The following is a 27,472-nucleotide window of genomic DNA, read 5'->3' as shown; positions in this document are numbered from 1 at the left end:
TAAGCAGCTTTGTATCATTTTTCTGACTGTGTCCTAAATCCACAGCATTGAGTCTGTAGTGTGTTTAAAATGGAAAAGAGACTAAATTCAGTTATTCAAAGCAGACTAAATACTGTGGATTGAATCTCATCAAGAGAAGAAGAAAAACAGCTGTAGTCAGTTTCATTTGTTGTTTACTGACTGACTGACTGACTGAGTGTCTCTCTTAGAGGAGCCATCTTTAATGAAGTCGTATCATGATGATCTTCGGATGAGTCATGTTTACAGTGTAAAGAAGAAGAGTCCCATTAGTGTTCAGCTCAGCTCAGCCTTTCTGGACCAGAACTAACACGTGTGATAAACTACATGAATGCAGACTATCTACTGTACGCTGCCTCAGTGCTCTATTTCAGCAGCAGAACATCAGACTGAAAACAGTCACAGCTTGTTTTCACTTCCTGTGGTTGGGTTTTTTACTGAACATGGAAAGTAGACAGCTCCTGTTAAAGTCATACAAGCAAAGTCCAGATCACCAGAGGCCCAAAAGTCCAATATCAGCTCTGACAGCAAGCAACTATTATTTCCTCAATGATCCATTTTGTTCATTTATTATTTATATTTAATCCAAGACAGACAGGCAACAACATAACCTCTCAAACAACATAAAAACAGGAAGAAAAACGTATTTCTTCTCATAAACCTGATCACGATGACACTTTCTGGGAGGGAAGAATGTGTTCACCTGGCCTCAACCACCTGACCTCTTTATAATATAATAACATCATCTCTGAACCACCTGACCTCTTTATAATATAATAACATCATCTCTGAACCACCTGACCTCTTTATAATATAATAACATCATCTCTGAACCACCTGACCTCTTTATAATATAATAACATCATCTCTGAACCACCTGACCTCTTTATAATATAATAACATCATCTCTGAACCACCTGACCTCTTTATAATATAATAACATCATCTGAACCACCTGACCTCTTTATAATATAATAACATCTCTGAACCACCTGACCTCTTTATACTATAATAACATCATCTCTGAACCACCTGACCTCTTTATAATATAATAACATCATCTGAACCACCTGACCTCTTTATAATATAATAACATCTCTGAACCACCTGACCTCTTTATACTATAATAACATCATCTCTGAACCACCTGACCTCTTTATAGTATAATAACATCATCTGAACCACCTGACCTCTTTATAATATAATAACATCATCTGAACCACCTGACCTCTTTATAATATCTCTGAGCCAGAACCTTTGAACTGCTGAAATTCTTATTGTCAGATTAAATATTTATTTTATTTATTTATATATTTAGTTATGAGTTGTTGTTGTTGTTGTCGTCAGGTCATTTCTGAAGTTATACATCATTTCAAATGACATAAAACCAACAAAAACACAAAATGTGCATATTAATAAACCTATCTGGTCATTATTAGCTGATTTTTCTCTGATCTGAGATTTTCAGCTGTTTGTGTCAGCTTGTGAAATCTACTCAGACTCAGTTTGATGGTGGACTGTTGAACTGAACTGGACTTAACCTGAGGAAACTGTGTGTGTGTGTGTGTGTGTGTGTGTGTGTGTGTGTGTGTGTGTGTGTGTGTGTGTGTGTGTGTGTGTGTGTGTGTGTGTGTGTGTGTGTGTGTGTGTGTGTGTGTGTGTGTGTGCTGACAGGTGAACAATAACTAAGAATAAGAAATTAAGCTTGGCGTTAGGTCAGGCCAGCCCACATCAGCTGATTCCTCATATGTTCATATATTAGAAGTGTCAGAAGTTATATTAGAAAATGTTTTTCTTTGTAACGCCTCTGCTGCTGTGAAACAAACGAGTGCCAAGTTCAGAAAACTGAAGACTCAAAAACTGAACAGAAAGTGAGATAAATTTGAAGGTATAACAGTGAAGTTAACTTTATGTAAGAAATAATGACATTACATAAACATGTAAATAATAATGCTTGATTTAAATACATGAACATAAAACAGTTTTATGTATAAAAAATATGCACATTTTTTGACCACTCAAAGTGTTTTACGCTACATGTCACATTCACCCATTCATACACTGAGGACAGGGGCTACCACGTAGGGCACCAACCTGCTCTTCAGATGTTCATCAACCAGAATAAATTCCTCATTGAAAACATGTTGATATAAATGCAAAAAATGTTAACATTCCCAGTGTCCCCATAATCCTAAATGTCCCCATAATCCTAAATGTCCCCACTTTGTAAACCCAGAGAGGTCCTCAAAAAGATACAAGTTTAACTCTACTAACATCACATCTACAACACATTACCGCCACTCCGTCTGATTGGCTGCTGACTGCTGAAGCCAGTATTGATGTCACTGTATGTGATGTCATCAGTGATGTCATCAGTGATGTCATCTTCTCCAACTTATAATTCAGCAGCTGAAAGGAATCAAAATGATCAGAAATGTAATTTACAATATACAAATATTAATGACATTTAATATATGAAAACTAAACATGCAAATCAACAGAAGTTATAACTTAATAAATAATAAAATGTCATTATGAACTGTGGTTATTGTGGGTAAATCACAACTTTGAAAATGTTATAAATGATCCTAAATTTGATAGAAAACTCTGAAAAAGAGACCTACAAGTTAAATTACTGTGAAATTTAAACATTTGTGTCTGACCTGCAGGTTTCCTCTGAACACATCGTCTCACCATTAGAACCAGTAGAACCAGTAGAACCAGACCACAGACAATTAGAACAGACCACAGCACAGAGAGATGAGGAGTGGTGGGAGTAGAAGTAGAGAGGGGTGGAGATTGAGATGTAGTGGTGGGTTTCTCTAAAACCAAACAATAATAATTATTAAAAACATATTTAAATATTGACTAATTTCACTGTTCAGAAAATAAATAACTGGTTCAGTTTATTAGACATTAAGCTTTCTTTGGGTAAAATGATCACGTTACATTTTGGGTTAAATGCTGATAAATGTCCCAGTTTCATTAGTCAGTGTTAGTAGAGTTAGAAATGTTCTCTCACTATGAATCACTGCTGAAGCTTTAACTTCCTCACCTGTGACAGAGATCCAGCTGGATGGAGACTCTCCATGACTGCTGATGTTACACTTGTAGAGGCCTTCATCAGACTTGGCAACATGGTGGATGGTCATGTGACCTGTAGGCTCAGTCCTGATGAGGGAGCCATCTTTATAGAAATCAGCTGGGAGGTTGGAGGTCTTTGTTTTACAGTGCAGAGTGACATCATCTCCCTCCATCACAGGGAGGACAGGACTCTGCAGGATCACTGATCCACCTCAACACAGAGACAAACTACAGCATTTCATCATTTACACTCAGCTTCATCAATACTAACTCCACAGTCTGATCTTACCAGTGACAGTGATGTTGATGCTGTTACTGGTTGCTCCCTCTCTGGACTCACACCAGTAAACTCCACTGTCTGTGGGGAATGTTACACTGATGATACAGGAGGAATTAACTTGCATTCCCCAGCCGTCTCCACACTCCTTCCTGGTTTCTCTGGTTGTGTTCCTCCTCAGCTTCCATCCAGCAGAGCTGTCGTCCTCCTCACAGCTCAGAGAGACAGCTTCTCCTTTAAACAGCTGAGATCTGCTGGGACTCACAGTCAGAGAGGCTGAGAGGAGATTTATTATATTTAGGAAACAACATGAGGAGTCATTTAATGTAACAAAGAAACACTCAGTTGGTCAACAACATTAATCCTGTTATACAGTTAATGTTTCTCAATGCTGCAGTGAAGCAGGACCAGAAGGTGTCACCATATTTACACTTAACCACTTCATGTGTCAGATAGTTGTTCAATTTTAATGAATAAAGATTAAACATCCTCCATGAAGCATTTAAGATGGAGGGAAAATCTAACACATTTTAACCAGATGTTGAAAAACAGAGTGAAATTATCTTTACTCAACGACCACTGATCAGTAAGTGAGAGCATTAATGGATGAGGGAGTGATGTGAGAGAGTCTGTGAAGATGCTAGTTTTACTTTATGCAGATGAATGCATTATTAGCTACCTAGCTAAGGTACTATTGTTGTAACTAAACAACCAGACTGACTGTTATCAGATGTGTGATTGGCTCATTTAATCAATAGGGTTTAACAGATAATGTCATGTGGACACATTATGTGTCAGCTGATATGCAGCCAAACCTGGTTTGTATCAGGCTTTAAATACACACAATCCCTATTAGTATCAGTTCATTCAGTTCAAACACGATACCACTAGTAGTGCAGGATGATGTCACCATTTACAAGTCATGTGATATAATTTCATGGAAACTTAAAGATTTTAAACCATATGTTTGCATAATTGTTGATTTTCCTGTAATAATAATAATAATCTGACAGTTTATTTTTGTCATTCAGAGGAAACGAGTCACAAAAGTTACTGATTCATAAAAATTTAAAAACTGAAGCTGAACTGGTTCAGTCTGTAGATTGTTCTTGCAGAGAGGCACATTGTCAATCATGCAGCTTACATTATGTTAGTCAGATATTTTCTAAAACAGTTGTTCATCTGATGATTTAACCAGGAGAGTTTCATGTTGATCAAACTGCAGAAGTGATCCTACTGTGAGTTATCTATCATCTTTGGGGAAATCTAACTATTACTTATCATCAGAAGAAAATTTTACTAACCTTGGTTTGTTGTGCAGAACAGAAGAGAGCTCACAACTAAAGAGACAAAAGAACAAACCAGAAACACATCAAATCATCACTAAACTTACACAGATGTAATATATTAATAGATAATTATATTATTACTATTTTTATCTTTTTTTATGGAGCACTTTTCTAAACTTACGTTACAAAGTGCTTCACATGGGGCATCAAATTAAAACCAGAAGGTCAAACACAGGAACAGAATTAAAACAAGCAAGTCATAAAACAATTACATTAATACTAAGAACAGTGCTAATGGCCAATTAGTAAAGATCAACACATCTATAAAAGCTATAAGACACAAGCATCAGAGCAGTCAGTAAAACACATTACAGTGTCATCAGCAAAAGGGCGATTAGTAAGATTTATAAAGTCCATCAAAATCTATGAAGTAGTCCAGGCAGTCAATAGCATCAAATGACATGTTGAAAAGCTCACTGATAAAAGTAGGTTTTAAGAGGAGATTTAAAAGAAGTTGCTAAAACTGTTGATCTCCTCAGGCAGCCCATTTCACAGTTTTGGGGTTGTGCCTGTACTGTTTGCAGCCATTTAACAGATTTCTTGCAGAAGCAGATGAAGAGACTGTTCCAGTAATCGAGGTGTGAGGAAATATAAGCATTTAAAATGGTCTCTGTGTCTTTGACAGATAAATTACAAGATAGTTTGGATATATTTCAGGTATTTCTCAAGTGATAAAAACAAGATTGCACAGCTCTAAAACTGCTCAAAAACTTAAACGCTGCGATTCAACAACAGGATTAATGTGTTCGGAGAGGGAACTAGCAAAAGACAGGATCTCCTGAATGTGCTGGTGCACAAAGACAGTCATCAGTGAACTCAGCCATACAGGGTCAGCAGCTCTGAGAGATGTTTAAATTAATTTAAAACCATATATCAGCATGTATCTTGTATAACTCAGCTGACATACTATAAGTATAATAATTTAAACCTGGACAGTACAGATTGTACAGATTGTACTCACAGAGCCACAGAAGAGATGTTTGGTCCATCTGCCTCTCGGTGATATGAGAACGACTTTGTTTGTTCACTGCAGTTAAACACGACTTCCTTGCTTTGTAGGAGAGCATGCTGCTGTGTGGTTTACTCTGCAGGAAACTTATATATATTATTAGACTTCAGCAGCAAACACATGAAGTTACTAAAATTCTACTGGCTCCAACATCTCAGATATTACTGCTTGATTGTGCAGTGTGTGTGTTGCTTGTGTTTGTTGATTGTGTTTCTTTTTTTTTAAGCTACTGTCATGCCCCTTTTTAATTTGCCCTTTGGGGACAAATAAAGTGAATTGAAGTGAATTTAATTGAATTGAATAAGATGATGTTTTATCTACTGTTCTTGAAACATTGTTTTTCAGTGGAGGCAACCTTTAACGTACATTTTAACTCTTAGAAACATAAACTTTACTGTTGCATGCATTTTGTCCTCCAATCAAACTTATTTTTTGTTCAGCCACCTTCTGATTGGTTGTAGCAGCCTAGAGCCCGCCTCCTCTGTTCTTCTATTGGCTCTCTATCGTAGCATGTGTGACGGCCAGCTTGTGGCTTTCACAGTCACACAACCACAGAGCTACTATGAAGCAGTCTGCTCTGCACCAGCAGCAGAGAATAAGTTCCACACCAATCAGTAATTACTGTTGCTTCACACTGTTATTTAAAGACATCATCATGATGACTTTTCTCCAAAGTTTATCCATTCTCTCAGTTGGTTCATGAACACTGTGCTGCTGCTAATGTGGTGAGTGCAGACACACCATAGGTAGAGTATGCAGCCCCAGGTTTGACCCCTCCTCTAACCTTCCAATAATCAGGGTTAGATCTCTTTTTCTTCCTCTCTTGCTGCTGCCATGTGCCCTGGTCAGAGGTAGGCAGGCTGACATTTGATTAACAGAAGTTATACTTTCAGATGGCTAACACTGGTTGTTGTTTTTTCTGGCTTCCTTCGGTTCCTCCTTCGCCCATTGACCCTTTCCCTACCATGGTGATAAGTTGGACCCAGACAACTCTGAGTTTACTTTGTATGCAGGTGGTAACCTGGTGTCTAATTTGTAGGTTGCCACCTGCTACTGCCTCACAGTATAGTTATAATTGTGTCTTTTATGAACATTGTAGAGTCTGAGACCATTCTGTTTCTACCTTTGTAGTTTTGTTTCTTTGATAAAGTGCCTCTGTTAGCGCGCCAGCTACCTACATGTAACTTCCGGGGCACTGAGCCTACTGAGCTGTGTCAGTCAAAAACTAATTAGCCAATGGGGACGCTCTGCTGGAAAAGCCCGCCCACCCGAGAGGTTTGTGCCAAAACTGCAAACAAAAATCAGGGAGCGAAAACAAGGTTTTAAATGATACTGTGCTGCTCTCTTCATAGGCCTGTCTAAGGCCTTTAATAATGTTGATTACTCAATACTATTACAAAAACTTGCCTGTATTGGTTTTGATCCTGTTAGTTGTCTATGATCCTTACAGTACCACCACTGTACTCTCTACCAATAAGTTGTCTGGCCCTCTCTGGCAGTGAGGAGAGATCAGCATCGTTTCTATTCATATATAAAGCTTTGTTACAGTTACTGCCTCCATATATTTCATCTCTGTTAATCATGAAATCACAAATTATTGGTGCTCGTTCACAGAATTGGTTGTTGCTCTATACTCCATTAGTCAGAACCGAAATGGGAAAAATGTCTTTCTTTTATAATAATGCAGCTTACACATGGATAATAACCTTGTTTTATTTGATTGTAACTGTTTTAACTATTATCTTGACTGTTTAACTGTATTTATTCATTGTTTTATTTTTCCTAATATTTTCTTTTATTTCTTTCTTTACCTGATATTGTTTTGTGTTTTGTTGTGTTGCTGTAAATGTTTTTCAAGACCATTGTAAATGAGGAGGGTTTAAGAGGTCTTTCGAGGTAAAATAAAGGTTAATGAATAAATAAATGATGTTCTGTCTGTTAAAACTAAGATGGAGGCGGTTGTCTACGTGACATTGAACTCACACTGAGAGCCAGGTTGACTTCCTGTGTTCTTGTCTGTGGTTTATTTGAAGCTCAGACAGCAAAGATGTTACTTTTTATTTCTCTAACTGCAGATGTGTTAACATGAAGTCTTTTAAAACTTTCTGTTCATTTTTCTAGCAAAGAGATGAAACATGTTTATTGACATTTATATTTTGATCTTCATTGTCATCATAATTTGTATGCTCCAGGACTGCGATGGAAATAAGTTATTAAACTGAAGTTGTAACAGAAACCTTAAAAGGAAGACTAGTGAATAACAGGAAGTCTAGTGCAGCAGTTAGCACCGCCCCGCTGAACCTAAAGAGACTGCTGGTTATTTTACTTTCACCCTCACAGCATCAGAGGAAAGATCAGTTAAATTTGGTTTCTCTGTTTTTTTCTTAGTTTTTTGCGTTTTCTGGTCATTATTAGCTGATCGTCTCTCTTCTCTGACATTTTCAGCTGTTTGTGTCAGCTTGTGAAATCTACTCAGACTCAGTTTGATGGTGGACTGTTGAACTGAACTGGACTTAACCTGAGGAACCAGCAGATTCTGGTTCTATGGCTGCGTCGGTCATCACTGTGCTGTTCCTGTTCTCCTGTCTACTGCAGTCTGCCTCTGCAGGTAAGATGATCGTGTGTGTGTGTGTGTGTGTGTGTGTGTGTGTGTGTGTGTGTGTGTGTGTGTGTGTGTGTGTGTGTGTGTGTGTGTGTGTGTGTGTGTGTATGTGTGTGTGTGTCAGTTTCCTTCACTTCTGTACTCTGTCTATATTTAGCAGCATTTATTTAGTATATAATCAACATTTCTTGATTAGTTCTTAATATTAACTGAAATGATCTCAGAAATAATGATCAGGGTAAGAAAAGCTGAAATAAGTCATTAAACAGTCACAATACGATTGTTTCCAGCAAATATGAGACACAACGTTTTGTCATTTTTGAGCTGTAATACAAACTGGTATTCTTATATATTTCAGAGTCATTGTATTATATTAATTTAACTGTAAGTATTTATAATATTGTGTCCTGCTGTATATTTACTGAAGGAGACAAACATTTAATTATAATATCTGAGATTCACACAATTGACTGATTGTGATGACTTTGTTTGTTGGGCTTTGGCGCCCCCCACTGACAGGATGATGACAGATTTTATGGAGACAGTTATAATATAATATTTCATCCTCACACCTGTATCAACACACTGACACAAACACTGCTGTGTCTTTTTACTAACACAGCAGTGTTTATGGTCACAGTTGTTTTGCTGCCACATCTTTCTTCAACATTGACCTGCAGCTTTGTGACTGGATGAGAAGAATTAGAAACACTGATGATTTACTTTAATGAACCTTTCACAACAGGATTGACTGTTTATCTTCACAAACAGGAAGTAGTAACAGGTAGCAGCCTGCAGTGTGAGAGTGTGTGTTTCCTCTTCTTACTTCTTACTGGAACACAGTCCAGCAGCAACATTAGTGATCAGACATCCACACAGGAAGTAATGGACCATGAATATATGTTAATGTTAATGGTTCATTACATGATAAAGTGTGAGCTGCTCAGCTGCTCAGCCCAGTTTAACCAGAGAGACTTTTCTGATCTACATCAGTGGTTTAGATCCTAAAGTTAAACTGGACCTTTGTTTCCACACTGTGTGACTGTCAGACTGGACTCCAGCATTGGAGCCAAGCCTCCACTTCACATCCCAGCAGTGATGTTGATGAGTAAAATGTTGCTTTAACTCACAGGAACCATGGTCAAAACCAGAGTCTGTCTCTGCTTCATCATCTGAGACTCACATATTTCCATATCATCTATATTCATATATACTATATAATGTACAGCTGCCACATGTTTACATCAACAACACTAATGGATGGAACTGCCTAATGTAGTGAAACTAATCTTTTATTCATCCTTCAGAAGTTAGAAATGACTCACAGAATGTGCAAATAGAAGAGTTCAGTTCACCTGTATTAATAATAACAGCAGATTCTGTATTTATGAGCAGTTTGAAATGACAAACATGACATTTTATACCAATACTGAACATTCACTTGTTTTACTTTTGATGATGGAAAATAAAAGTGAAGAATTTTAAAGCTGATTTTTCTCCTCTGGATGTTTTTTATTGTTCTTTAGACCGACAGAAACAACTGGAAGCAGTACATCCAGGGCAGACTGTCACTCTGTCATGTAAAGCTCCACACACCTCCAAGATATCATTTGTTAAGTGGACCAGATCTGACCTTGACCCTAACAGATACGTCTACTTGAAGATAGACGGTCACCTGGAGACAGCAGACCAGGATCCATCTTATGTGAACCGGGTGCAGCTGAAGGACGATGAGATGAAGAACGGTGACCTGTCTCTGATTCTGAGGAACGTGAACAGCAACGATGGAGGAACATATGAGTGTTACTACGGAGTGCAGGGAGGTATGACGAGTGGAAAACCCAGCAGCATCGTCTACCTGATTGTTGAAGGTGAGTTTGTAGATGTGAGAAATGATAGTTCCACATCTGGACAGGAATATGATAACTTTTTCACAGTTACACGTGTTTTGTTCTTCAGTCTTCTGCACATTGGGTCTGATTTACTAAAGGTTTGCGTGTATGAAAACGTGTGCAAACTTTTTTGTGACCAAATGTTTATTTTTAATTGAATGAACAAATTATAAACATATAAATTGAGCAAACATTAAAAGAAAAATCTTGAATCTCGGTGAAACTGCCATGACTTCATTTTATACGCGATTCTCGTGTGGGACGGCTCATGACTCTCTCAGTGACTCTCTGACCAATCAGTGGCCGACAGTCTGTTGACGTCACATTTAGTATCGGCTCGCTTGGAACCTCGACAGAGCATATATTAAAAAAGTAGCAGGTACCAGGTACTAAAAAAAAACCAAGCCGTCTAGAGACAACACCGTTAGTGGGGCTTTTATATCTATATATATATATATATCAATTACATGCAGAAGTCGTCTAACATTATCAGAAGCGAGTCTGGATTTAATAAATCCTGTCTGATCACAATGTACAAGCAAAGACATACACTGTTGAATGCGTCGGGCAAGCAATTTGGCATAGATTTTCAGGTCTGAATTTAACAAACTCAGAGGCCTGTAACTAGCACAATCCGTGGGGTCTTATCTTTCTTTAAGAGCAAAGATATATGTGCTGAATTAACATCTCCTTGAAAAACTACCCCTCTCAATTGATACTGTTATCATATCTAGAAGTAAAGGGTGTAATCTCTCCCATCAATTACTTTTTTAGTGACGTCGCGATTAACTTCTATGTCTGAAGAATAATTATTTTGAAGGACAAAATCTAGTCGAGAAAATTCAGCTTCAAGAGATTTGGCCTTATGTAAATTGGAACTAAATCTTGTAGTATTGCTTCTAATAAAACCTTTCACTGCATCCCACAATATTCTAGGATCCTGTACTGAACCAATATTAAAAGAAAGATACTCGTCTAGTTGAGTGAGGAATTGTTGTTTGTATTCTTCAGTCCTTAATAATGAGGAGTTAAAGTGCCATCTAGTAGCCCGTTTAAATAATAACCCCTTTATGGTCCGACAAAGCAATGGGAAGTAATTCTGCAGTATCAATGCTTTGAAAAAGCTTCGGGGTTTGCGAAAAGAAAATCTATTCTGGAAAAATGATTCATGTCTGTGTGAAAAGAATGAGTAGTCTCTCGAGTTGGATTAACAGACCGCCATATATCTATAAGACCCACATTTTTTGACCAAAGATTGCAGGGCAGCAGTAGCCAGCACCTGGTCCCTAGAAGCGTTGCGATGGGAGCGGTCATAATTTTTGTCCATAACAGCATTCATGTCTGACCCAGCTACAGTTGAACAATCAGTCATTCCCAACATCTGTTGTGTTAAGTGGTCTTAAAAATGTTTACCAAATTAGTTTGGAGCATAAACAGAAGCCAAAGCAACCTTTCTTCTGCTTTAAGGATCGTTATTCTGCCCTCTGTGTCCGCCCAAATGTCCAGCACTTTGATGGGGAGATTATGTCTCACTGCCACTCCCCTAGTTTTCGCTTTAATGGACGAAGATGCAGTGGTATGATATAATTTGTTTGCAAGGCGTTTAGTATCTTGTTCTATCAAATGAGTTTCCTGTAAAAGCACAAGATCAATTTTCCTGCGGTGAAGTAATGTCAACACACTAACCCGCTTGTGTGGAGTGTTCAAACCACCACAGCTCCAAACTAGAATAGATAGATCAACCATTATCATACTGCCCTGTTCTCATCAGAAAGCGAGATAATGAAAACAGGAGACCCTGACAACAACCAAAAACATATCTCCGTAAACATACACAGACCAACTCTCTCCCATGCTATGCACCACAGCGTCCCTCACACACCACTTACTTTAACATTAAGCTGAACCGCAGCGAGACTAACCTGCCTACAACAGTTCAGAAGTTAGAAATGACTCACAGAATGTGCAAATAGAAGAGTTCAGTTCACCTGTATTAATAATAACAGCAGATTCTGTATTTATGAGCAGTTTGAAATGACAAACATGACATTTTATACCAATACTGAACATTCACTTGTTTTACTTTTAATGATGGAAAATAAAAAGTGAAGAATTTTAAAACTGATTTTTCTCCTCTGGATGTTTTTTTATTGTTCTTTAGACCCACAAACACACAATGTAACAGTACGTCCTGGAGATGATGTCACTCTGCCATGTGAAGCTCCAAACAGCGTCACCATAACAGCTGTTGAGTGGATCAGATCTGACCTTGATAGACTCGTCTACTTGAAGACAGACGGGCACATGGTGACAGCAAACCAGGATCCATCTTATGTGAACCGGGTGCAGCTGAAGGACGATGAGATGAAGAACGGTGAACTGTCTCTGATTCTGGAGAACGTGAACAGCAACGATGGAGGAACATACGAGTGCCGCTCTAAAATTCTGAAAGAAGGACGCAGGAAGAGATCTCTTATTGGTGGTAAACCCATCAGCATCGTCTACCTGAAAGTTGAAGGTGAGTTTGTAGATGTGAGAAATGATAGTTCCACATCTGGACAGGAGTATGATCACATTTTCACAGTTCCACATGTTTTGTTCTTCAGGCTTCAGCACATTGACTTGTAAATAAAATAATGGATACCACATTAAAGTCTCAGCTTTAATGTGACTATTTTTACATCAGTATAGAAAGAACTGTGAGGGAAATAAAACCCTTTAACACTAAAATGTGGAACTGTCCAAATACTTCTGGACTGTACCTGACAGCTGATACCTCACACCTGTTTCTGCTCTGTGGGTCCAACAGATGGAGACGCAGAGTCTGGAAAACACTCAGAGTCTGGAAAACACACAGAAGGTGGACATCTTGGAGTAATTCTGTCAGTTACTCTGATGGTCTTGTTGGTTTTATGATCTTCAAGAAGCTTAAAGGACGTTCAGAGAATAATTCAGACCTGCTGTTGATGATCCAGATGTTCTTCAGCAGCTGCAAGTTTTCAATGTGCTTCTCTTTCCTCTCCTTCCTCTCTCTCTGAAACTGAAAACTATAAAATAAAACTGTGAAGAAAATTCATGTTGTAACATCTTTTTTCAGTCATATTGGCAGGTTCAGCTGTGCCCTACACACAGAAAAAGCACATATGTCTTCATTCATACTTTCAGTGTGTAGTTGGTGCTTCGTGTGCTTATTCAAATGATAGTTATTTTGACTGTATTGATGTAAAAACACTTGTGAAGTTTTGCAAGAATAGTTTGCTTTTGTAAGAGATGTATAATGTTTTGCTGGTTTGGTGTAAGGTTTTGCAAAATAGTCTATAGTTTCAAAGATAGAACCTAAGCAATCAGAGAAAACTGTAAGAACGTCGAGCAGAAGTGCACGACAGCCTCTTGTGGCCAATAGGAGTAAAACAGTTTAGATCAGACTTGGATCACCAGATATTTCTTTTCACTTGCCTTCAGGGCTACCTACCCTGGACTGTAATGTTTGAACACATCTGTTTTAACAGAGATAATACAACTATTTTTATATACTGCAAATTGTTATTATATTATTTTTTAATTAACTGATTACTTGTTAGGACATGAGGGGTCACTGGATAGTTTGATGAGTATGAAAAAGAGTCACCACATCTCAATGCACATGTTAGACAGTACTCTCCACCATCATCACTAAATGAGGGAATATCTTTTGGAAGAATGGTGTTCATCCCTCCAGTAGACTTTACAGACTGTAGAATCAGTACCAAGGAGCATTGAGGCTGTTGAACATCTTACTAACACACTTTATGTAGGTTTTTCCTTCAATCTGTCACCACTATGTTTATCTGCTTTTGTTTAAATAGAAGCTCCTGTGCTGCCACCTGCTGGCTGTAATTTTTATCACACACTGATGGCAGCAAGACATCATGGAGGCACTGAACTGAACATCAGGAGCAGCTTAGCAAAGCATTTTAGAGATACATTTTCTTATTCAACCCTTTAATTATTTTCTGAATATGCTTTTCAAAGGTGATGTGGGTGTTGAGATGAACACCAAACTATTTAAAGTTATTCACTATAGTAAAGATCTGAAGGGACAGAACTGTGGGACAAGACAAAAGTTTCCTTTAGGGGATGAAAATACTGACATTCAGTTCTTTTTTTGCATTAGTGTTCATCATTAATATTTACATTATATAACATTAGTAGTACCTTCATGTTAACCTGAAGATGTGTTTGGGAAACAAGGCTGTGATCAGCAGCAGATTGTCGTGTTGTCTTCAGGAACATGTTTCAGCTTTTCAGACAGATGAAAACACATTATTGTCAGAATGAAGCCGAAACACACAATAAATGATTTCTTGCATATTTGATAATGAAGTTGACATACAGTATATGATATGTCCTCTTTAAACCAAATGTGCACAGTTTCAGGCTCAGTCATGGTTTCAATAGAAACATTTATTCAGTAGTCACATTTCATAATATAGTTAAAATATGTTTTAATTAAATTATAATTATGTTTTCTAATTTTCCATCCGACAGCTTTACGAAACCCACAGAACCACACGGACAAAAGAAACAAGAACAAAGTTTATTGATCCAGCAAACAAATATATATACGTTTTTACATTTCACTGTTTATTCACTATATGAATCTGTTTGTTTTTCTGTTGCTGCATGAGTGTAATTTAGTGAACAACATGAACTATATAAACTATATAAATGAATGTACTACTGTCTGAGGGGCTCTGGAGACCAGTAACAGGCCAGCTGGACGTCAGTGGTTGGACTGGTGTGAAGGTGTGGAGGTCTACCTCAGTGAAGAGTAGACAACCTCTGGCTCTAATGGAGACACTGAACACACACAGTTCAAACAATATGAGACACAGTTGTAGAAAAAACAAGTCTTTTCCAACATCTACTGATGGTAACTACAGTTGGGTTGAGGTCAGGGAAGATCTTGGTGACAGTTCATGTAAAGACAAAGTTTCACTGCAGGTCTGTGATGAGATGTGAACTCTGGACCTGAATTCATGAAGCTTCTCAGAGCAGGAAATCTCTCCTAACTGGACAATCATTCACACATTTGTGACACTACTTCAGCTGTAATAAATCATACTCTGATAACTGATGTGCTTCATACGTTTTTTAAAAATCATAATGTTTTCAGGAAAACTATCCTTAAAAAGGACATGTAACTTCAGGCTTTGCACCAAAACAGCTTTGTGTCTCTTTAACCCAAAATTAGAACTGGTTTGTTCTGATCTTATATTCCTAACATGTTTATAACTTTAAAGGAAAAGTCCTGTATTTCAGGAAATATGTTTTCTTTCTTTGTTTTGGAGAATGAGATGAGAGGATTGATAGTCTCAGGATTGTTTGTTAAGACAGAAGAGCAGCTGTACCTTTTGCCTCTCTGCTCTTCTCACTACTGAGTGAGCTGCAGTTGGATCACGATCTGTAGAATAAAACACATTCATATTAACTAGTACTGTTAGTAGACTGTATGTACTGTGAGTAGTGATGTTGCACATGTAAAATAAATATTAATACTACTCTTACAGCAAAACCAAAAATTCATGCAGCATAATAAGATTTATTAAGGACATTACAAATGGCAGCTTCCTAACACCACTTCTGTGAAAAACAAATGTTACTAGAAAGTATTAAACTGAAACAGGAAGCTGCACTTTGACCACAAGATACAAAACAGACAAACTAAAGTTCAAATCAGGACGCACTATAGAAATCAAAATGAGGAAATTGTTGTTGTGGTTTTATATGCATAGTTTTTAAAGCAACTAAATTATACATTTTATTAAAGGTTTAAAATGAAGAGGTTGTTGGGAGACTGTTCAGCTTAACTAGCTTAAATCATGATCTTTCCATAAACCTAACCAGACCTTACAGTAGAGTCACATCTTAAAACATCATTATTAGTTAACAGTGATGTGTAAAAATGTTGTTTTTCTTGCTGGTTTGGTTGAACCCTCACTGGCCTCCCACTCAAGAACAATGACAGTCAGAATATGTGACGGAGCAGCTACCAGGAACTAATGATGCCCCTGATATACTTGCTTCTAACTACACGTTTGCATCGTGGCTACCTCATGCTGGAAGTGTTGCTAGTGTAACGACAGCCAGTGGATAGTGAGGTTTAACACTTTACCTACTGGCTACCATTACACTTCTTCATGTCCTCAAATATGAATGCGTCAATGTGTCTGCTTGATGCAATTCAGCATACGACCACTAAGTAACAAAAATAAGATTAGCCAAAAAATATAGATTAACAGCAGTGACCAGTCACAATAACAATGGTGGGAAGTTTCAAAGAGAAACTCTTTGAGCTTCTCCATCACTATCTTCATCTATATGATGTCTCTATACTGATGCTGCTTTTTCTGCCCTGATCTCAACAAATAACCTCCTCCAGAGTCACCATGGTTACCATTTCTGTTATGAAAAGGAGAAAATTCAAAGAAAGTATTTTGGTGTTGACAAGGAATAATAAGGCCCCAATCTGCCCCCAAGCAGTAACATATGCGTTGATAAAAAATCAAGTATATCATTGTCTTAAGACGCAACAAATGGCTGTGACAACAAAAACCAGAATGCATTGGTCCACAAAGAAGAGCAGCTGTACCTCTGGTCCTGTTTGATTTGATGACTCTTTGTCCATCACTGACGTCTTCTGCTGTTTTCACTGCTGAGTAAACTACAACTGAATAACAATCTGGAAGATAAAATACATAGAAAATACATTAATGACAGTTATACAAATGATATCAGGTATGTGTTGGTAAAAAGCAAGAATATCAGTGTCTTAAGATGCTACAAATGTGGGTCATTTTTTGGCTGTGACAACAAAAAAAACTGTTGTGTTGATCCACAAAGAAGAGCGGCTGTACCTCTGGTCCTGTTTGATTTGACGACTCTTTGTCCATCACTGACGTCTTCTGCTGTTTTCACTGTTGAGTAAACTACAGCTGAATAACAATCTGGAAGATAAAATACATAGAAAATACATTACTGACAGTACTACAAATGATATCATCACTGTTACTGTACAGTTTCTATTACTGTTAGTGCAGTAGTCATACAAATAGCAGCCAGAATATTTAAGCCTTTACTAAAATCAATAATGTTACTATTTTTGTACAGTGTTGCATTAGGTCAGCAAGCCACCAGCTTAGCACACAAAGTCAGCCACAGCAGCTGATTCCTTCTATGCATCCAATTGGGAATCTCAAACAGGGCGACTTATTTCCAGCTGCTTCAGCCTGCTGAGCCTTCCTCATGCAGAGGCTTCCTCTGCAACCCACCTCCACCTCACATGTTGTGTCTGACTTAAACAATGTTATTTTTTGTTGTCATTGCTGGTTTGTTCTGTATCTGGAGTCTTTGTTGCTGCCACAGAACAGAGCCATAATATAACCTCTGCTAATGTTAATACTAATACTAATGTTTTGAGTGAACAAAACATAATGGAAATATTATCAATTTTAGCAAACATCAGTTAATAGCTGGAGAAATAAGTGTTAGTATGTTATAAATGTCAGAGGTTATAGTTGATACTTTTTTCTTTTTAACACCTCTGCTGCTGTGAGACAAACAAGTGTCAAGTTCAGAAAACGGAAAACTCCCACAGAGTTGCTGACCTTTATTAAAGCTAGTTGCTGACCGCAAGATGAACATGTGTAACTTTAAAATCTATGAAGCATGTAGAACAGCTGCAGGACAAACTGTCTCCATCAGAAACAGGAAGCTGGACGACCACAGAGCTGCTAGCTTCTGTTCACTGATTCACCACAAAGCACAAAACACACCGAGAGCACATCACACTCTGTCATCAACCAGAAGAAACCAAACTGGTCTGTTGCTCTTATTAATAAATGCATCATGAAAACGTAATAAATGTTGATATAAATGCAAAAAATGTCAGCTTTTCCCAGTGTCCCCATAATCCTAAATGTCCCCACTTTGTAAACCCAGAGAGGTCCTCACAAAGATACAAGTTTAACTCTACTAGCATCACATCTACAACACATTACCTCCACTCCGTCTGATTGGCTGCTGACGAGATATTTTGATGTCACTGTATGTGATGTCATTAGTGATGTCATCAGTGATTTCATCAGAAATATAATTTATAATATCAGAATATTAATGGACATTTAATTTATGAAAACTACACATGCAAATCAACAGAAATTGTCAGAATGAACTGTAGTAAAAGTGTGTTAAGCATAACTTTAACATGTGATGAATCATCCTAACTGAAAAAAACAGATTTGAAAAAGTAACCTAAACGTTCAATCACTTTGAAATGTAAACATCTTTGTCTGACCTTCAGGTTTCCTCTGAACACATCGTCTCACCAGCAGAACCAGTAGAACCAGTAGAACCAGTAGAACCAGTAGAACCAGACCACAGACAGGTGGAACAGACCACAGCACAGAGAGATGAGGAGTGGTGGGAGTAGAAGTAGAGAGGGGTGGAGATTGAGATGTGATGGGTTTCTCTAAAATCAAACAATAATAATTATTAAAAACACTGAAACAGCCGATGAAAAGGTGCACAGCTGTCAACAGGCGGCAGCGCGCAGTGATACGAAGGGAGGGAAAATAGTGCCAGGTGATTGTGAGGTCTGACTTTTTTACGGACAACGATTTTGTGATGCAAATGAATTACTCTTTCGAACGCAAATTGTTTTTTGAAGCAAAACACTTTATCTTTGTGACCCCAGCAAACTAGCCGGAACTACTTTCTTCAACACCAAAAGCGGGCCAGAACTCTGCTCACAGGAGGCAGTGGGGGAAAAGTCACTGCTGATGCACGACACAGATGGTGAGGATGTCATACAACTTCATGTCAAAAAACCCAAACTATCTCTTTAATTGCTGATAAATGTCACAGTTTCATTAGTTAGTGTTAGTAGAGTTAGAAATGTTCTCTCACTATGAATCACTGCTGAAGCTTTAACTTCCTCACCTGTGACAGAGATCCAGCTGGATGGAGACTCTCCATGACTGCTGCTGTGACACTTGTAGAGGCCTTCATCAGACTTGGAAACATTGTGGATGGTCATGTGACCTGCAGGCTCAGTCCTGATGAGGGAGCCATCTTTATAGAAATCAGCTGGGAGGTTGGAGGTCTTTGTTTTACAGTGCAGAGTGACATCATCTCCCTTCATCACAGGGAGGACAGGACTCTGCAGGATCACTGATCCACCTCAACACAGAGACAAACTACAGCATTTCATCATTTACACTCAGCTTCATCAATACTAACTCCACAGTCTGATCTTACCAGTGACAGTGATGTTGATGCTGTTACTGGTTGCTCCCTCTCTGGACTCACACCAGTAAACTCCACTGTCTGTGGGGAATGTTACACTGATGATACAGGAGGAATTAACTTGCATTCCCCAGCCGTCTCCACACTCCTTCCTGGTTTCTCTGGTTGTGTTCCTCCTCAGCTTCCATCCAGCAGAGCTGTCGTCCTCCTCACAGCTCAGAGAGACAGCTTCTCCTTTAAAAATCTGAGAGCTGCCGGGACTCACAGTCAGAGAGGCTGAGAGGAGATTTATTATATTTAGGAACAACATGAGGAGTCATTTAATGTAACAAAGAAACACTCAGTAGGTCAACAACATTAATCCTGTTTTACAGTCAGGGCCTGATTTACTAAGATCCCAAATAAAGGAACTAAATTGCGTGTACAGTGCAACAGATTCAGTTATCGTGTGTTTTGCAAGTGATCTACTAAGAATAACTGCGTAAATGAAAACAGGTGCAACAGGTGCAGACAGCAGTATTTAAATGAGGGTTTTGTGTCTTAATGGAGAGTTTGGACGAGCAGAAAGCTGCAAGCTGCAAAATGAAATGTGATCAGGTTCTAGTGGAAGAGGTTAACTAATATATTGAGTTATAACAAAAACTAATATTACCAGAAAAACCCACATATGGAGAGTATTAGTGAAGTCAATGCTGTTAGTAAAACCACAAATATTAACACAGGTGGAAAAACCTGTGTGTATTCTGTCATTGTGTCTCCGTCTCCTCGTTTCCATAGTAACAGTAGGTTAATACCTGCCCTTCAAACTTATTATATATAGACACAGTTACCGTCAGCAACATTACCTTCAGGTTTGGTAAATCACAATGCGTGTGCCTTTAATTTATGACCACTTGTGCAGGATGATGTCACCATTTAGAAGTCATGTCATCCTTCTGTTTGTCAGTGTTTATGATTTAAGGTTTCATCTGTCTGACATGTTTTTTATTTAGTTGATTAAAAGTTTGTATTTAAGTGATCAGAGTACATTTACAGTACAGTGCACAGTAATACCTCTGCTGTAAGAAAAACTGAAGCTGATCTGATTCAGTCTGTAGATGTAAAATCAGTTTTTTCATTATCAAAATATTTTGCTTGAGGCCACCATTAGTGGCACATGTGACCAGATCTTAAGGTTTGTGATTGGCTGTTTCTTGCAGCGAGGCGAATCATGCATTTTTAAACAGCTTACATAATGTTGGTCAGATATTTTCTAACACAGTTCATCTGATGATTTAACCAGGAGAGTTTCATGTTAATCAAACTGTGAGTCATCTTTCCTCTTTGAGACAACCTAACCTTTACTTCCAGACACTTATACACATTAAGACATTATCCAGCTGTTTCCAGAGGCTGAGGAGGACTAACTAACTGATATGCATCAGCAGTGACCCTTCAACAGCTTTACATCATCAGATGAGAAGTTTACTAACCTTGGTTTGTTGTGCAGAACAGCAGAGAGCTCACAACTAAAGAGACAAAAGAACCAACCAGAAACACATCAAATCACCATTAAACTTATAATAATAACAATAATAATAATAATAATCTTTATCCATGGAGCACTTTTCTAAACTCACGTTACAAAGTGCTTCACATGGGGCATCAAATTAATTACAACAGGTCATACAAAGCAACAGAATCAAAACAAGTAAATCATCAGACTAATCAGTAAAACAAATTACTGTGTCATTAGCAAAGGGGCATCCAGTAAGATTTATCAAATCCATCAAAATCTATGAAGTAGTCCAGGCAGTCAATAGCATCAAATGACATCTTGAAAAGCTCCTTGATAAAAGTAGGTTTTAAGCAGAGATTTAAAAGAAGTCACTGAAACTGCTGATCTGATCTCCTCAGGGACCTCATTCTGCAATTTTGGGGCTGACTTCCAGTTATCAGTCACGTCTCAGGAACAACTGAAAGATCTCTGCTTGAGGATCTCAGACTATGAACACGCTACCATGTAAGCCAGTTCAAGCAGGTTAAAACAGGCGTTTGCAGCCATTTAACAGATTTCTTGCTGAAGCAGATGAAGAGACGGTTGCAGTAATCGAGGTGTGAGGAAATAGAAGCATTTAAAATGGTCTCTGTGTCTTTGACAGATAAAATAGAATATAGTTTGTCAGGTATTTCTCAGGTGGTAAAAACAAGATTGCACAGGTTCTGTTGTGTGCTGCTCAGAAACTCAAATGCTAAGATTCTTATCAACAGGCTTAATGTGTTCTGAGAGGGAACCGGCAAAAGACAGGATCTCCTTAATGTGCTGGTGCACAAAGACAATCAGTGAACTCAGCCATCCAGGGTCAGCAGCTCTGACAGGCAGATACATGAGCAGGTCATCAGCATAGCAGTGAGAAGCAATACCATGTCTAAGGGGAGCATGTATAAGGAAAATAAAACTGATTCCAAAACTGACTCCTATAGGACACCATACTTAAAAGATGACATGTGGTCAATAATGGAGACAGAGAACCTCCTGTTTGACAGATATGAAGTAAACCAATCTAAGACTATGCTATTCCTACCCAATGGCTCAGCCTGTCTAACAGTATGCTATGATCTACAGTATCAAAGTCAGCATTAAGGTCCAAAAGAACAAGGAGTGATCACATCCCATCATGATCAGCCATTAGAAGGTCAATAGTCACCATAAGAAGATCGGACTCAGTGCTTTTATATCTATGAAAACCTGACTGAAATTTCTCATAAACAAAACTGCTGTTGAAAGTAATTGCTGGGACACAGGTTTTCTACATTTGACATATAAAGGAATAACTCATGTACTCTAAAAGCACATCAGTGTTGATCCTGAGACAGAAGATGTCGATCAACACGAGCGGATCATCGCTGTATAATCAGCCTCAAAGGTTGAGTACAAAGTAACGTCTGTCACCTTCTGCTGAACTGTGAATTTCTCTTCCTGTCTGCTGCATTCACTTATTTTCTTGATGCTGATCAATACAAATGTATTTTAAATCTAATTTCATTTCAAGATGTTTAAATGAATTTAAAACCATATATCAGTATTGTCTATAACTCAGCTGACATGCTATACATATAATAATTTAAACCTGGACAGTACAGATTGAACAGATTGTACTCACAGAGCCACAGAAGAGATGTTTGGTCCATTCTGCCTCTCGATGATATGAGAACGACTTTGTTTGGTCAGAGCAGTTAAACTCGACTTCCTTCCTTTATAGGTGTGATGCTGCTGTGTGGTTTACTCTGCAAGACACAGCTAATTTACAGTAGTTTCAATTATTAACGGATATGACAGCTTAAGTTAACCCTTTATTTATTCTCAATAAAACCAAGTTGCTGAATTAGTAAAAATAACTGGCCACTTTGCTTGGCACCTGCTCTGGAACCAAACTCCTGGAAAGGGACTGGACTCTCCTCTTTTTTAGAGTTGCCCAAGGGGGAGAAGCATCAGGCAGACGGGGATGGTGGTCCACATGTTTATTAAAGGGGACCAGAGGGTGTTCACATTACTCAGCCTCTCGGGAAACACCAAGGTGCTGCTCCAGCCAGTTGTTGAACCCGATTCAGGAGGAGCGAGTGGATTCTGGTTGTGAAACAGTGGACCAGCTCTTCACCCTGCAGGGATACTACAGGGGTCATGGGAGTTCACACATCCAGTCTACATGTGCTTTGTGGACTCGGAGAAGGCTTATGACCGTGTCCCTCGGGGGACCTTGTTGGAGGTGTTGTGGGAGTTTGGGGTACCAGGGTCTCTGCTGCGAGCCATTGGGTCCCTATACAACCGCTGTGAGAGCTGTGTTCACATTCTCTGCAGTAAGTCAGACCTGGTCTCAGTGGGTGTTGGGCTCCATCAGGGCTGTCCCTGGTCTCTGAGTCCTGGCAGCACCCACCCAAGTCCAATTGCTCAGGACCATGTACTGTAGCCTCTGCTCTTCTCACTACTGAGTGAGCTGCAGCTGGATCACGATCTGGAAAATAAAATGCTTTTAATATTAATACTACTTTTACAACAAATTTTCCTCATGCAGAAATATATATTAGGGACATTACAAATGGCAGCTTCCTAACACCCCTTATTTACTGGAAAGTATGTATCTGAAACAGGAAACTGGACGACCACAGAACTGCTTTCTGCTGTTAAAAGATGTTTGCACTTTGACCACGAGGTATGAAACAGAAACAAAAGTTCAAACCAGGCTACATTATAGTGAGAAACCTCACCAGCTTCAGACTTTACTGGAATCAATATGAGGAATTTTTTGCTGTGGTTTTATATGCACTAGGGCTGTCACTTTTGTCAAAAATCAAGTTCGACTGAATACCAAATATCGGACAATTCGTCTGATTATATACCTTGGAGATAGAGGAAGCCAGAGACAGGACCCACCTGGATGCTGATGACTGAGCCAGAGACGGGACCCCCTGGTGGCTGGCGGCAGAGGAAGAATCTGAGGCAGGACCCCTCTGAAGGCTGGGGACAGAGACAGGGCCCCTCTGAAAGCCAAAGACAAAGTCCAAATCTGAGACGGAACCCCTCAGGAGAACGTCAGCAAAGATGGGACTCCTCTAGAGGCCTGAGGCAGAGACAACTGAGGTGGAGACGGACTGGAGGCTGGCGTCCAAGACCACTTGTCTGCACACTGGGCCCAAGAGGAATAGGGAGTTGGACCACCGGGAGCTCAAGTGCGAGGGGTGGCTGCTCGTCGGCAAGAACAGGAGGAATCTGCACACCAACCGGAACAGGAGGTAGCTGGTACAGCCAAGTATCCTGGGTTCATGACCTGACTGCAGCTGTTACCTGTTGCAACTGTATTTCAAACATTGTTACTGCCTGTGTGTTGTGCTTTTCAAGGATGCCCTCAATCCTGTCGAGTTGGCTCAGTGGTGTGAGGTTGTGCGCTGGGTCCATGGCTGGCCAGATTGTACTGTAACAGGAGTGGAGGGGTAGGACCCAATTGCAGCACAACACACCAGGGAGCAGTTTGAAATGATCTTTATTATACAGTCAGCAAGATAACTGAACAGATACTTGACAGATTGTAAGGGGGCAGGCTAGGCTCAGGGACAAAGATGAAGCAGAGTGTTTCCCTGTTGAGCTGTGGTGGAAGTATAGTAACAAAAAGACTTCGGTACTAAAAACACTGTAACGTTGAAACATAGAAGATGAAGATTTGACTGAAGCTTCATATTAACTTCTGTCAGTAGCTGTAGTGAAAGTGTTGTGGGGAGGGGAACATTAATGCAGGAAGATCAGCCTGACTGGAGCTGATGTAGATGTGCAATAACAACATTTCCCCAGTAGGGTGCGCACCACTGTAGCTTATTATTTAATGGATTATAAGACTTTAATGCTTTGTTATAACGAGTTTCTGTTTTCAACAAACTCAATTTAAGACATTTTGAGACATTTTTGAAACCACACGTGCAGAAGACAACTTACCGAGTATTGATTAATAGAATACATTAATTGACAATAAAGAAATTACAAAAAGACAAACACATACAGAATTACTGAGTGACACGTTACTGTCTACAGGAGAGAGAAAAAAAGACACAAACACCTTGGTAAATCACATTTTAGTTGACTTTAATGTCTTCTGAGGACTTTTTATGAGGAAACTCACTACAGTGCTGATCAGATAATAAAACAGTCGGATTACAATTAACAGTTATTTTCATTTTCAATTAATCTGTTATTTTTATGATTTGAAAATGTGGATCAGTGTTTCCCAAAATGACTCAAAGATATTCAGTTTATTGTCACAGAAACTAAAAACACAGAAAATATTCATATTTAAGAAGCTGAATCAGAGAATTAAAACTTTTTTTTATCATCACCCAGTGCAGTGATGTGACTCACTGACATGTTTTAACAACAGAGGAATAAGATTTATCAAACTTTGATTAACACACAATATTGTTAGTAGATCAGTTAATTGTTGTTTGGATCCAAGCATGAAGACAAATGTAGAAAAAACCAACAGAATGACATTGAATTATTTCAGATTGTCGATTGACTTCTGAATAATCTAAAGAAGCTGCAGAAGAACTAAAAACTACATTTAATAAAAAAAAGTTTTTGTTAATTTTTTCAACACTGATGTTTTTTGTTGAGTGACATTTGCTATAAAATAAAACAAAAAGTCATAAATTAATCTATTTACAGTATGTATCTGTAGTTAATGTAACTATTTAAAATTCTTCTCTATACTGTAGTAATGATCTGAAGGGACAAAGGTTTCCTTTATGGGATGAAAATACTGACATTCAGTTCTTTTTGACATTAATATTCATCATTAATATTTACATCATATAACATATATAATATATAATATTACCTTCATCTCAGCCTGAAGATGTGTGACCAGCAGCAGATTGTCTGGTTGTCTTCAGGAACATGTTTCAGTTTTTTAGAAAGATGAAAAAACATTATTGTCAGAATGAAGCCAAAACACACAATAAATGATTTCTAGTATTTTAGATAACAATATTGACATTTTATTATCTGTTTACGTTAATGATAAAATGCTTTGCTAAGCTGCTCCTGATGTTCAGTTTAGTGTCTGCTAAGACTTGCTGTCATCAGTTTGTATAATAAGAATTACAGCCAGCAGGTGGCAGCACAGGAGCTTCTACTGAAACAACAGCAGATGATGGAGGCAGTGTTGGCCTAAAGGTTAGAGATTCCTCAGACTGGCAGGATGAGTCTGAGTGGGGAAACCACAGCTGCTCAGTGGCAGCAGATCAGACTGTGTTTGTACTGGGCAGCTTCCAGCTGTGAATGTGATCAGTGCTTTCCTGCAAAAGAGAGCAGGTGCTCACAGTGAATTTCACCTGAATAAATAAAGGTTTGAAAAAGATGAAGACTGGTGACGAATTAAATGAAGAACCAACATAAAGTATCTTAGTGTTCAACAGCTTTAAACAACAGAAAATGACAAAAAGCATGACATGTCCCCTTTAAACCAAATGTGTAAAGTTTCCGGCTCATTTGCAGTTTCACTGGAAATATTTCTTCACCAGACACATTTCTTATAATTTAAATGTTTTAATAAAATGATAATGTACACAGTACGACAGAGTCTCTCTTTATTTCCTCAGAGTGAAAACATGAACTTCACAGTGACTTGTTTTTCTATATCCATCATAAAGAGAATCATAAAATAGAGCTGCTTTATAACAGGACACCTGTCTGACCTCTGTCAGCAACTAGAGACAACAAAACAAAATGGAGGAGCGAGAGAGACGTTGTGGTTTGAAGAGGCTGTTTTTATCAAAGCTGCACTTTCCCCACTTTCTCAGTCTGATTCAGGAAGTGGTTCAACAAACTACAATTCATTGTTTTCATTTCTGTGTTTGTATTTATAGATGTATCGTTATGAATATTTTATGTAAAATACCAAAGTTCAGATGAAACTCTGACTGTGTTTCTATCAAACTGAACTCAACACTTTATAAATATGATTCAGTCATGAAGCATTACTCATAGCAGTGAACAGTTATGTTTTGTGGTTTTGGGTCAAACGACTCTGATGACACTAAAGGTAAAGTATCACCCACACTGACATAACACTGTAACACTGTGATAACTTTACATCAATCAATCAATTCATCTTTATTTATATATATATATATATATATATATATATATATATATATATATATATATATATATATATATATATATATATATATATATATATATATATAGCACCAAATCACAATAAATATGATCTCAAGGCTCTTCTCACATAGAGCAGGCTTAGATGAGACATGATGATGTTCTGAATGTTACTAAGATGGAGGCGAATGTAAACGTGACATTTAACACACACTGAGTCAGGTTGACTTCCTGTATTCAGACACACAGCAAAGAGGCCTTGAGTCTGTAGTGTGTTTAAACTGGAAAATAGACTAAATTCAGTTACTCAA

The 27,472-nt window shown here is 38.3% G+C and overlaps 3 protein-coding genes and 1 long non-coding RNA gene across 4 annotated transcripts in view; 3 read left to right on the top strand and 1 right to left on the bottom strand.

Moving 5' to 3' along the window:
- LOC134006104 (zinc finger protein 883-like) overlaps positions 1 to 27,472 on the top strand; it is a 137,788-nt gene that overhangs the window by 70,513 nt on the left and 39,803 nt on the right. The gene's annotated exons all lie outside the window — the stretch shown is intronic.
- Positions 1 to 27,472, top strand: part of LOC134006127 (CD226 antigen-like) — a 126,186-nt gene that overhangs the window by 82,600 nt on the left and 16,114 nt on the right. The window lies entirely within an intron of this gene.
- LOC134006161 (selection and upkeep of intraepithelial T-cells protein 7-like) lies at positions 8,108 to 13,176 on the top strand. Its single transcript, XM_062445253.1, has 2 exons — positions 8,108 to 8,360; positions 12,417 to 13,176. The coding sequence occupies exons 1-2, from the start codon at positions 8,282 to 8,284 to the stop codon at positions 12,857 to 12,859; spliced, it is 522 nt and encodes a 173-aa protein (XP_062301237.1). The 5' UTR covers positions 8,108 to 8,281; the 3' UTR covers positions 12,860 to 13,176.
- Positions 15,052 to 18,330, bottom strand: LOC134006176 (uncharacterized). Its single transcript, XR_009927922.1, has 3 exons — positions 18,271 to 18,330; positions 16,863 to 16,952; positions 15,052 to 15,070 (listed from the first exon to the last, which is right to left on the bottom strand). It is a non-coding gene; the product is annotated as an uncharacterized LOC134006176 (long non-coding RNA).

This window comes from Scomber scombrus, chromosome 23 (assembly GCF_963691925.1).
Source record: "Scomber scombrus chromosome 23, fScoSco1.1, whole genome shotgun sequence".
NCBI classification, from domain to species: Eukaryota; Metazoa; Chordata; class Actinopteri; order Scombriformes; family Scombridae; genus Scomber; species Scomber scombrus.
The sequence above is the reverse complement of the archived record's forward strand: the minus strand, read 5'-3'. Positions and strand labels throughout refer to the sequence as shown.

Bases quoted from the DNA above. Each gene is read 5' to 3' on its own strand.
- LOC134006161 (XM_062445253.1), top strand. From the start codon at position 8,282: ATGGCTGCGTCGGTCATCACTGTGCTGTTCCTGTTCTCCTGTCTACTG. The intron at 8,361-12,416 runs GTGTGTGTGTGT...ACAATGTAACAG, and splicing joins TGCAGGTAAGATGATCGTGT to TACGTCCTGGAGATGATGTC.